Raw genomic sequence first — 13047 nt, 5'->3', positions numbered from 1 at the left:
GTTGAACCCTGAGTAAGAAAGGGGGAAAAGATAATAAGTTTTGAATATATTGAATTTTGGGGCATACAAGATATTCGCAGAGGCAGGAATTATATAATAAATTCTCCAAGCCAGGCTTCAACAGTACATAAACCATGAACTTCCAGATATTCAAGCTGGATTTAGAAAAGGCAGAGGAACCAGAGATCAAATTGCCAACATCCGTTGGATCATAAAAGCAAGAGAGTTCCAGAAAAACATCTACTTCTGCTTTATCGACTACACCAAAGCCTTTGACTGTGTGGATCACAACAAACTGTGGGAAATTCTTAAAGAGATAGTAAAACCAGATCACCTTACCTGCCTCCTGAGAAATCTATATGTAGGTCACGAAGGACCTATGTATAGGACTGGAATAGAACAACCGACTGGTTCCAAATCAGGAAAGGAGTACATCAAGGCTGTATATTGTCACCCTGCTTATTTAACTTATATGCAGAGGACATCATGAGAAATGTTGGACTGGATGAAGCACAAGCTGAAATCAAGACTGCTGGGAGAAATATCAATAACCTCAGATATGCAGATGACACCACTCTTATGGCAGAAAGTGAAGAGGAACTAAAGAGCCTCTTGAAAGAGAGAGAGGAGAGTGAAAAAGCTGGCTTAAAACTCAACATTCAAAAAACTAGGATCATGGCATCTGGTTCCATCGCTTCATAGCAAATAGATGGGGAAACAATGAAAACAGTGACAGACTTTATTTTGGGGGGCTCCAAAATCACTCCAGATGGTGACTGCTGCCATGAAATTAGAAGACACTTGCTCCTTGGAAGAAAAGCTCTGACAAACCTAGACAGTATATTAAAAAGCAGAGACATGACTTTGTCAACAAAGGTCCGTCTAGTCAAAGCTATGGTTTTGCCAGTAGTCATATATGGATGTGGGAGTTGGACCATAAAGAAAGCTGAGTGCCAAAGAATTGATGCCTTTGAACTGTGGTGTTGGAGAAGACTCTTGAGAATCTCTTGGACTGCAAGGAGATCCAACTAGTCCTGCAGATCCAACTAGTCCATCCTAAAAGAAATCAGTCCTGAATATTCATTGGAAGGACTGATGATGAAGCTGAAACTCCAATACTTTGGCCACCTGATGCAAAGAGCTGACATTGGAAAAAACCCTGATGCTGGGCAAGATTGAAGGCAGGAGTAAAAGGGGACAACAGAGGATGAAATTGTTGGATGGCATCATTCACTCGATGGACATGAGTTTGAGCAAGCTCCCAGAGTTGGTGCTACAGGCCTGGCATGCTGCAGTACATGGGGTCACAAAGAGTCGGACACAACTGAGTGACTGAACTGACTGATTTATTGGCTTGGCCAAAAGTTTGAGTTTCCTGAAAGAGCATTTGAAGCCCGAATGAACTTTTTGGCCAACCCAATATTAATGTCAGAATTTTGATACTAGAGCTGATTTTTTTCACAAATTGATAGGCTGGGAGAATCATCATTTCATAAGTTTCTTCCAGCCTGACGAATAGACCAAGAAACCTGACTACTCAATCCCAGATATGAGGTATTCATTTGATATAAATATATATTTTCTATAGATTTTCTCTTAGGACATGTAAAGCCCAATTAGTCAAATAACCCTGTTTCTTTTCTCTGTTATGTTTTAAAGCTTGGTAATCTTTCCAGATGGTTCAATCTTTCTTCTTTAAGTAGCAGTATTTTTTTTTCTAAAAGTTATCAGAATTCTAAATAAAGTGCCACTTCTGAGATATGTTGTCTTGTGTTTCATTATTTTTGAGTTGTTAAAAAAATTTATTATGCCAAACATCTGGCACATTTTAAAAATTTCTGTTTGTCATTTGGTATATTAAATAGCACTGGTTTTCTTTTTCTTTTTTTTTTTAAATTCTTTTTCTTTTGATTGGAAAAAATTCATTCTCATTTAGTATTTTCCACTGGCATATTAAAACAAGGGGAAAAGATTGCACAGTTGTCTATAAACCAAATATGTTGGAAAGCAAAGGTGAATAAGGTGCAAATGTTATCTCATTTCTGTTTTCTAGTAACAAATCTCATTCCCTCTCATATCAATTTTACGATGAGTTGGGCTGTTTTACTTGGTATTCAAGGCACTACTTGGCCTAAACCCCTACTGCCTTTGTAAAGTTTGTTTCACCGTTTTCCTTCCCACATTCTGTCCCATAGTCAGCATTAGTTGAACACCACTCCCCTTGTCTTACAGAAATTGTTTTAGTTCTTAGCACTTGCATTAGATCAGATCAGTCGCTCAGTCATGTCTGACTCTTTGCGACCCCATGAATCTCAGCATGCCAGGCCTCCCTGTCCATCACCAACTCCCGGAGTTCACGCAGACTCATGTCCATTGAGTCAGTGATGCCATCCAGCCATCTCATCCTCTGTTGTCCCCTTCTCCTCTTGCCCCCAGTCCCTCCCAGCATCAGAGTCTTTTCCAATGAGTCAACTCTTCGCATGAGGTGGCCAAAGTACTGGAGTTTCAGCTTCAGCATCATTCCTTCCAAAGAAATCCCAGGGCTGATCTCCTTTAGAATGGACTGCTTGGATCTCCTTGCAGTCCAAGGGACTCTCAAGAGTCCTCTCCAACACCACAGTTCAAAAGCATCAATTCTTCGGTGCTCAGCTTTCTTCACAGTCCAACTCTCACATCCATACATGACCACAGGAAAAACCATAGCCTTGACTAGACGGACCTTTGTTTGCAAAGTAATGTCTCTGCTTTTGAATATGCTATCTAGGTTGGTCATAACTTTCCTTCCAAGGAATAAGCGTCTTTTAATTTCATGGCTGCAATCACCATCTGCAGTGATTTTGGAGCCCAGAAAAATAAAGTCTGACACTGTTTCCACTGTTTCCCCATCTATTTCCCATGAAGTGGTGGGACCGGATGCCATGATCTTTGTTTTCTGAATGTTGAGCTTTAAGCCAACTTTTTCACTCTCCTCTTTCACCTTCATCAAGAGGCTTTTGAGTTCCTTTTCACTTTCTGCCATAAGGGTGGTGTCATCTGCATATCTGAGGTTGTTGATATTTCTCCCGGCAATCTTGATTCCAGCTTGTGTTTCTTCCAGTCTAATGTTTCTCATGATGTACTGTGCATATAAGTTAAATAAACAGGGTGACAATATACAGCCTTGACGTACTCCTTTTCCTATTTGGAACCAGTCTGTTGTTCCATGTCCAGTTCTAACTGTTGCTTCCTGACCTGCATACAAATTTCTCAAGAGGCAGATCAGGTGGTCTGGTATTCCTATCTCTTTCAGAATTTTCCACAGTTTATTGTGATCCACACAGTTAAAGGCTTTGGCATAGTCAATAAAGCAGAAATAGATGTTTTTAGGTAGGTCTTATCAGATATAAGCAGGCACTCACTGCTTTTCAGCCACTTATATATCCTTCACTTCCTGGGAAGTCACAGTTGTTACCTATCTTAAATTGTTATTGTTTAGTCGCTAAGTTGTGTCCAACTCTTTTGTGACCCCATGGACTGCAGCTCACCAGGCTCCTCTGTCCATGGGATTTCCCAGGCAAGAATACTGGAGTGGGTTGCCATTTCCTTTTCAAGGGGATCTTCCTGACTCAGGGATTGAAACCATGTCTCCTGCTTGTCAGGAAGTTTCTTTACCACTGACCAGTAGTGGTAAAGAATCCAGTTATCTTAAATACTAACCTATTCAACCTAACAGAATACATCTACAGATAAGTTCATACAGACTTATTTATACCCTAAGAGAGTTTCCCTGGGGGTTCATGGTGAATGTGTCCCCTTGTGTGATCCCTTGCTAGAGCAGGGTCTATGCAAATCAGATTGTAGGCCAGGGAAGCTTTCCTGGGTTAATGTTAGAGCCCAGGTTTTAATGACCAGGTAAAGCTGTATAAATAAGGAGGGAAAGCTGTTCTGGGATAAACCTCCCCTATAGGGAGGCATGAAGTCCTGACACCATGGTGAGTATCAGGATTGATACTTGATTCAATATTTTGTAAGCTGAAAGTACAACACAAGGAGATGAATACTGGAAGATGACAATGGAGAGGGAGGTAAGGACCAGGCTAGAGGAGGCCAGATAACAGTTTGTAACCAGGAATGCGGATGAGACTAGGTGGCAGAGTGGCTCCTTCTTATATTCTGAGTACAGCGTGTGCTTTCCAGGGCTCATGGAGAATCTGCCCAAACCAGCTGATCTCCATTCTAGTTCAACACGAAGGTCATGTATATCATTCACAGCTAAAAATGTTCCCCAAGATGTCATGAGGTCAGTAATTATGTCATTTCACAAAGAAAACAACCCAAGACAAGAAGTGGTGGTTACATGGCCTTTAAGAATGATTTTGTTTTAGCGTGGCTCTTTTAAGTGGAAATGTTTTTTAATAGTTAGCTTACTATACCAAAAGATGTATGTCCTAGCTGTGCTGTGCTGTGCTTAGTCACTCAGTTGTGTCTGACTCTTTGTGACCGCATGGACTGTAGCCCACCAGGCTCCTCTGTCCATGGGGATTCTCCAGTCAAGAATACTGGAGTGGGTTGCCATGCCCTCCTCCAGGGGATCTTCCCAACCCAGGGATCGAATCCAGGTCTCCCGTATTGCAGGTGAATTCTTTACCATCTGAGCTACCAGGGAAGCCCCAGAGATACCAAGAATTTGTTACTGATGAGATTCCTGGTTTTTCATTTGTTTGTTTGTTTTTGGTCCTTTATTTAAAATACTGAAATCATACAGTTTGAATTCTAGAGAAATATGGTCTGGAGGTATGCTTACATAGCAAAAACAGGGGCATTACATCCAAAACATGAAACTTATGAATTTCTAGAAGGTGATACATGGCACTTGAAAATAGATGTGAATTTCCAACAGAGATAATTAATATTTTTAATCAGATTCTGCGTTCATGGAAGGAATATGACCTGGCAGTAATGATTATAAATTATGGAAAAAAGGTGTTGGACATCTCATCAGGTTGCAAATCTCTATTTGGTACTACAGACCTAGAGGAAATGCAAGAAGAGGTAATTGTTTGTTCTTTGTGTCTCATCTTTAAACATACATTATTTGAATTTTATGAGAGGTCATGTAGTGTTAGTAAATATGTTAGATAATTGATCAGTTTTTAGTTTGTCATATTTACATAAAAGAAGATGAATGTATAGTGAAGAGCTTCTTTTTTCCTTCCTTTTCTTTCAATTTTAATTACTATCCAGAAAATGAAAAGGTCTGTATGCTAGAATATTGAATAGCCCCCTGTTTCTAGTATTGATGATCAGTTAGGTGTTGATAGAGAGCTTCCTATACCCAGTTGGACATTAGACTGAAAGCCCTCAAAGGTCTCTCCCAGACTGAAGACTTTTATTATTTTCAGTGGGTCACTGAATGCAGTAAATATGTCAGAGCTTTTTGCTCTGCCCCAAGTAGATTTCCTGAACTTCTTGTGACACTTACATTGTCTTCCTTATGAGGCTTCTAATGTTTGAGATAACTTTTAAGTAAGACCCATGCTGACTCCAAGCATGGGTCTTACTAGATCTTTATTGCCTTTTCTTGAAAGTATGTGGTTAAATGATTTTGTAGGTAGATCAAATTTTGAAACATTGCTTAGTTTATCCGGTTTCTGAAGTGTACTGGGAACTGCTTGCAGCCTCTTTTGTGATCAGGATTGGGATTGAGACTATGACCCCTAAGCCTGTTTCAATTGGAGTAGCTCTATCTCTATTATATGTGGAAAAAGCTTAAGAAAAATCCCATAGTTTCCCTGGATGAATATTTTTAGCCATAGTACTTTTTGGGGTGTGTGTGGGGATTCTAGAGAAAGTTTTGATTAAGCTGAAAGTGACTTGAGGATTTTTTCTTCACCAAGTGTTGTCCACTCTCAGAGTCCATCAGCCAGCCCCTTCATGTCACTGAGGCCTTGACTTAGGGCCCTGCCCCTTCGCATCACGGCAGGACAGGACCCCATCCCTCTTTCCTTGGAGCCTTTAGTCCTGCAGCAGGTTGTGATACTTCTTTCAGAGTAAGACTGTGGGGATTGAGAATCTAGTATCTAGTTTATAGAAGTCAGGAATCATTATAAGCATCTGGGGTTCCTCAAAGCCAAAAGACCTTGGGAGGTCTATTTTTTCAGAGAGTGGGAGACATGAACCAGTCAGTTCTCAGGCTCAGACAGTTGAAAACATGGTGGGGAGCCTGAGTGCAGACCCACCAATTCTTAATCCACTAATTACTGATCATGTTACGTTCAATGAAAGGCAAAGTAGCAAAAGCAATTAGCTTAGTTGTAAGGAAGCTCCCTCTGGGGCAAGGAAAAAAAAAAAAGGAAGGAAAGAAAAGGATACATTTCTGAAAGCATTTTCTTTTGAGGATTTTGAGAGCTGTATCTGCAAGTGCTCTCAAAAGGGTGTGTGTAGGGGGGAAGGGGCTGCTTAGGGGAGTAGAAGTTATGGGAGGAAGGGAAAGGGAAGAGAAGAACTATTTTGGTCAACCTCCATAAAACACTTCATATTGTGTCTGGCATTTAGTTAGACTACAATGGGTTGTTATTAATTAATTATTAGTACATTTAGCCATGTAGATTCATAAGTTGGTCTACCAAGTATGAAAGTATGAACATAATTTAAAGAATGTTATTTGAAAATGACAATTCTTGAAACATATTGAAATACGTCCTGACATTTAACCAATGTTTCTAGGGTTCTTCCAAGAAGTCTTGCAAGAATAAGAAGCCACAGCAGGTATTAGTACCTGAAAAAATAAATGAACAGCTGGTTTTATTGGAGACACATCTACTCAAACTGACAAAGCAATGTAATCTATTATTTTTCTTTCTGTATACTTCTGTTTAGCATTTTTTTTAAATAAGAAAATATTTTGTTAAAAGGATTAGAATGAGATTAGCATTTGGTAAGCCCTTTAAGGTTTATGCAGTGCTTTTACATTATGTCCTTAATCCTAACAATACTCTGTTAATAAGGGATTGCTAACCTGATTTTTACAGATGTAGCTCATAAAGATTAAGCGGTTTATTTAGGATTACATAGTTGGCTTGGATTTGAGCTTAAAGCTTCTCATTCTAAAGCAGAGTTTCTCAACCTCGAGAATATTGCCAATTTGGGCCAGATAATTCTTTGCTGTGGGGAACTGTCTTAGGCATTGTGGATGTAAAACAGCATCTCTGGCCTTTGTCCAGAGATGCATAGCACACCATCCCCTCAGGACTGTCTCCCCTACCCACAACCCCCACCAGCCCCAGCTGTGACACAAGTGTTGGCAAATGTATTGTAGAAGGGGAACACAACATTGAGAATCACTGTTCTGAAGGCAGAAATGTAACTGAGAAAGAAAGGGATAGCATGAGAGGTGTTAATATACGGGTGATTTGAACCATGTGAAACACTCAAGTGAAACACTGATTTTAGGTCATTGGGCTGTATTGTAATTTAGTAATAGACCAAAATGCTGACACGATGATTGGAGTTTTGGAGTTTGCATCTGGGAAATCTGATTAAGAAATTGATTTACTTTCTGGTGATGACAACTGTTCTCACATTTTTAAGAAGCAGCACTTCGGACCTTCTAGAAGAACAAAAGAGTACCTAAGTTTCTCTCATTAGAAGGTTGCACTTTTGGCCCCTTGGTTTTTGGGAAGTCACTACCCTTGTAGAATTCTGTGTCCCCATCTCATCTGTCTTACTCTGTGCCTCGGTTATATATAGGTGGTTGTACTGTTTCAGAATTCCCTGACTTGAATCTCTCACTTTATTTAAACACACTCCATGTCTCTGTTTCCAACTGAACTTATGAATTGAACCCAATGCTCTATTATTCACATAACCTATAAACCTAGTTTTGGGAAAGCTGTAATTGTCTGGTTACATATAAAAATTATAATTCCTTAAATTATAGAAAGGGTTCTGGAAGTGTGAAGGGTTCTGGAGATGTGAATTACTTATTTTCATATTATCACCCCCTCCACATTTCACTAAGGAGCACAATGTAAAGTTAGGAGCTAAACAATAGATTTAGTAACAAAACAATAATAAAAATAACAGTTTTATACAGTGCTCTCTGTGTGCCAAGAACTATTTTAAGTGTTTTATTCATATTAAAACTTATATAGTCCTTATATAACAGCCATATGAAAAAGGTACTATTATTATTTCATTTTAAAGATAAGGAAAGGGAGGCACAGAGAAGGTAAGTAACTTCCCAAGGTCTCATAACTAAGACATGTAAGACTTAGGGACTTCCCTGGTGGTTCAGTGGTTAAAACTCCATGCTTCCAATGCAGGGGTGTGGGTTCAATGCCTGGTCAGGGAACTAAGTTCCTGCATCCCACATGCTGTGCAGCCGGAAAAAAAAGTATCAAACTGAGAATCTGGTTTCTGTGTCTGATATTTGTTGATAGACAATAGCTGTTGAGTAATAAAGATTCATGCTTTAGAGATTCTTCCCCTATTTGGTAATAAACTCCTTGGACTTTAGGGGAAAAAATGAAAGGAAAATAATTGAATTATTGAATCTCTTAAATCTCAAAAATATGTAATTTATATTTTAAGACAAGAATTTAAGACGTCTAAAATGTTTACTTGGGTATTTTCCTATTTTTCATCCTCCACCAAAGGATTTTCATTTTTGGTTATTGATATTAAACAAAACCAACAACTTGCTAATTCTTTTTAACCTTAGATATTACAACTGAACTCTCAGGAGCAGAAGATCCCATATTTCTTTACCCTATAGTTTTAAACTGGTCGGTCAAAGGTGCTGTGAAAGAAGGTAGGTTACCTTGTCGTACATATGTTGCTTGCTCACCTTACTGCTGAAGATCTTTCATTCCGTGAATTCTGTTGTTGGCAGAAGATTTCAGGTTCTTACCCATTCAGAATAAAGCAGACTCTTGATTGTCAAGTAAGGAAAGAGACCAAAATAGGTACCTGATTTAAAATCTGAAAATGCGGAACCTTTACGTTGACTTATTTTGGCAGTAATTGATGTTGTGTTGTTATGAAGCTTACAAAAACTAGGAACTGAACAATGTGTTAGTGATTTTTAAGCTCAACTGTGAAGAAATAGCTGCATTATTGTTTATCTCAGAGTGAAATATAATAAAAATTAGGATGACTAGTTATTCTGGCAGTTATCAGCAGTATATTTACCCCCACCTAGTCATAGGCAATGGCACCCTACTCCAGTACTCTGGCCTGGAAAATCCCATGGATGGAGGAGCCTGGTAGGCTGCAGTCCATGGGGTCGCTAAGAGTCGGACATGACTGAGCGACTTCACTTTCACTTTTCACTTTCATGCATTGGAGAAGGAAATGGCAACCCACTCCAGTGTTCTTCTCTGGAGAATCCCAGGGATGGGGGAGCCTGGTGGTCTGCCATCTATGGGGTCGCGCAGAGTCGGACACGACTGAAGTGACTTAGCAGCAGCAGCAGCAGTCGTATGTTAGGGAACTTTTAGGAAATCTTTCAAACACCGAGATATTTGGAAAATAAATGAAATTTAGATTATACAGGATTGTTTGATCATAGGAAAACAATAGTCTCACCATATTTACTCCTATACATTTTTAAAAAGTAAGAAATCTAGAAAGAAATTAAGGGACTTCCCTGGCAGTCCAGTGGTTAAGACTCCATGCTTCCAATGCAGGGACCATGGATTTGATTCTTTGTTGAGAAACTAAGATTCCATATGCTGCATGGCACAGGCCAAAAAAAAAAAAGCAGGTTAATAAACTTGCCTGTTAGAACAAAATGACTAATAGCAGTAGTATCCTTTCAATGCCATTAACCAAGTGTATTGGTGATTATACATGAATTTTCTTGTTTTCACAGTTATGAAATTTAAGCAGAGACCTAGATTCCTGGAATTCTTTACACAAGTTATGCAAAAATGTATGCATGATGAAAAATTTCAACCTATGGTGGAGATAACAAATCCTGTCTATGACTTCTTGAAAAGGTACTGTAATATTTGTTTGATTAGCATTAACAACTTTAAAAAATGAGTAAAATTGTTCCTTAAAGATATATGGTGTGATTATGAGTTAGTCGCTCTGTTGTGTCTGCCTCTTTGTGACCCCCCTGGACTGTAGCCCCCAAGCTCATCCACTTATAGAATTCTCCAGGCAAGAATACCAGAGTAGGTTGCCATTTCCTTCTCCCAGGGATTTTCCTGACCCAGTGATGGAACCTGGGTCCATCCTGGGTCCAGGTAGATTCTTTACTATCTGAGCCACCAGGGAAGCTCTAAAAGATATATAGGATGGATGAAAAAGAGAGTGGAGTCTATGCAGTTAAAACAGGCATCTAGAAGGTAGTGAGTATCTGTGTTTGGGTAAATAAATAAATACACACAAAAATGTTTGTGCACCTGAACTAAAGAATAATAGAGTGTGTTCTTATTTCTAGTAGGAAATAAATTATCCCTTTTGCTATTGAGACATGTTGGATGATTGAATTTCTAGGCCATTAGCATCTCTCACACAAACTTTGGGGTCCAGTTATTTACTTAATTTTTTCATCCAGTTTAACTGAGATATGATTGACATGCAGCACTGTATAAATTTTAAGGTGGACGACATAATGATTTGGCTTATGTACATCATGAAATGATTACCACAGTGGGTTTGGTGAACATCCATCATCTCATAAAAATGCGACATTAGAAAAGCAAATCCTAAAGAAACCACCAGAAAATTACTAGAGCTAATCAATGAATATAGTAAAGTTGCAGGATATAAAATCAACACACAGAAATCCCTTGCATTCCTATACACTAATAATGAGAAAATAGAAAGAGAAATTAAGGAAACAATTCCATTCACCATTGCAACGAAAAGAATAAAATACTTAGGAATGTATCTACCTAAAGAAACTAAAGACCTATATATAGAAAACTATAAAACACTGGTGAAAGAAATCAAAGAGGACACTAATAGATGGAGAAATATACCATGTTCATGGATCGGAAGAATCAATACAGTGAAAATGAGTATACTACCCAAAGCAATCTATAGATTCAATGCAATCCCTATCAAGCTACCAATGGTATTTTTCACAGAGCTAGACCAAATAATTTCACAATTTGTATGGAAATAAAAAAAAACTTCAAATAGCCAAAGCAATCTTGAGAAAGAAGAATGGAACTGGAGGAATCAACCTGCTTGACTTCTGGCTCTACTACAAAGCCACAGTCGTCAAGACAGTATGGTACTGGCACAAAGACAGAAGTATAGATCAATGGAACAAAATAGAAAGCCCAGAGATAAACCCACGCACCTATGGACACCTTATCATTGACAAACAAGAATATACAGTGGAGAAAAGACAATCTCTTTAACAAGTGGTGCTGGGAAAACTGGTTAACCACTTGTAAAAGAATGAAACTAGAACACTTTCTAACACCATACACAAAAATAAACTCAAATGGATTAAAGATCTAAACATAAGACCAGAAACTATAAAAATCTTAGAGGAGAACATGGGCAAAACACTCTCCGACATACATCACAGCAGGATCCTCTATGACCCACCTCCCAGAATATTGGAAATAAAAGCAAAAATAAACAAATAGGATCTAATTAAAATTAAAAGCTTCTGCACAACAAAAGAAACTCTAAGCAAGGTGAAAAGACAGCCTTCAGAATGGGGGAAAATAATAGCAAATGAAGCAACTGACAAACAACTAATCTCAAAAATATACAAGCAACTCCTACAGCTCAATTCCAGAAAAATAAACGACCCAATCAAAAAATGGGCCAAAGAACTAAATAGACATTTCTCCAAAGAAGACATACAGATGGCTAACAAACACATGAAAAGATGCTCAACATCACTCATTATCAGAGAAATACAAATCAAAACCACAATGAGGTACCATTTCACGCCAGTCAGAATGGCTGCGATCCAAAAGTCTACAAGCAATAAATGCTGGAGAGGGTGTGGAGAAAAGGGAACCCTCTTACACTGTTGGTGGGAATGCAAACTAGTACAGCCACTATGGAGACCAGTGTGGAGATTCCTTAAAAAACTGGAAATAGAACTGCCATACGACCCAGCAATCCCACTGCTGGGCATATACACCGAGGAAACCAGAATCGAAAGAGACACGTGTACCCCAGTTTTCATCGCAGCACTGTGTATAATAGCCAGGTCATGGAAGCAACCTAGATGTCCATCAGCAGATGAATGGATAAGAAAGCTGTGGTACATATACATAATGGAGTATTACTCAGCCATTAAAAAGAATACATTTGAATCCATTCTAATGAGATGGATGAAACTGGAGCCTATTATACAGAGTGAAGTAAGCCAGAAAGAAAAACACCAATACAGTATACAAACGCATATATATGGAATTTAGAAAGATGGTAACGACAACCCTGTATGTGAGACAGCAAAAGAGACACAGATGTACAGAACAGTCTTTTGGACTCTGTGGGAGAGGGAGCGGGGGATGCTTTGGGAGAATGGGATTAAAACGTGTATAATATCATATAAGAAACAAATCGCCAGTCCAGGTGTGATGCAGAATACAAGAAGCTTGGGGCTGGTGCACTGGGATGACCCAGAGGGATGGTATGGGGAGGGAGGTGGCAGGGGGGTTCAGGATGGGGAACACGTGTACACCCATGGCAGATGCATGTTGGTATATGGCAAAACCAATACAGTATTGTAAAGTAAAAAAAAAAAAAAAAAGATTAAAAAAATAAAAGAAAAGCAGAAAAAATTATTTTCTTCCTTGTGGTGAGAATTCTTAAGATTTATCCGCTTAAAAACTTTTATTTATAACATGTAGCATGCATGTTAGTTATCTTTATCATGTTGTACATTACATCCCTAGTTGTTCTTTACCTTGTAACTGGAAGTTTGTGCCTTTGGGCTATCATCAGTAATTCCCCTTCCCCCTCTCTTTGATGTAGTCCCATTTGTTTACTTATGCTTTTTTTTCTTTAAGGTGTTTACAACTCATTTTAACAGGTTAAAATGATTGCTTACTTTTGCTTTTGTTTCCCTTGCTTGAGGAG

At 38.7% G+C, this 13047-nt stretch overlaps 1 protein-coding gene across 12 annotated transcripts in view; it reads left to right on the top strand.

The window, feature by feature from the left end:
* Window positions 1-13047, top strand: part of CFAP54 (cilia and flagella associated protein 54) — a 313162-nt gene that overhangs the window by 105177 nt on the left and 194938 nt on the right. For all 12 annotated transcript variants that reach the window (XM_044941473.2, XM_044941468.2, XM_044941474.2 and 9 more), the window contains 4 exons: window positions 4903-5031; window positions 6706-6820; window positions 8702-8791; window positions 9854-9980. In XM_044941473.2, coding sequence (XP_044797408.2) covers window positions 4903-5031; window positions 6706-6820; window positions 8702-8791; window positions 9854-9980 — 461 coding nt within the window. The remainder of the gene's footprint in view (window positions 1-4902; window positions 5032-6705; window positions 6821-8701; window positions 8792-9853; window positions 9981-13047) is intronic.

The sequence above is a fragment of the Bubalus bubalis genome, chromosome 4 (assembly GCF_019923935.1).
Source record: "Bubalus bubalis isolate 160015118507 breed Murrah chromosome 4, NDDB_SH_1, whole genome shotgun sequence".
NCBI lineage: Eukaryota > Metazoa > Chordata > Mammalia > Artiodactyla > Bovidae > Bubalus > Bubalus bubalis.
Note: the sequence above shows the minus strand (reverse complement) of the source record. Positions and strands in the feature narration are given on the sequence as shown.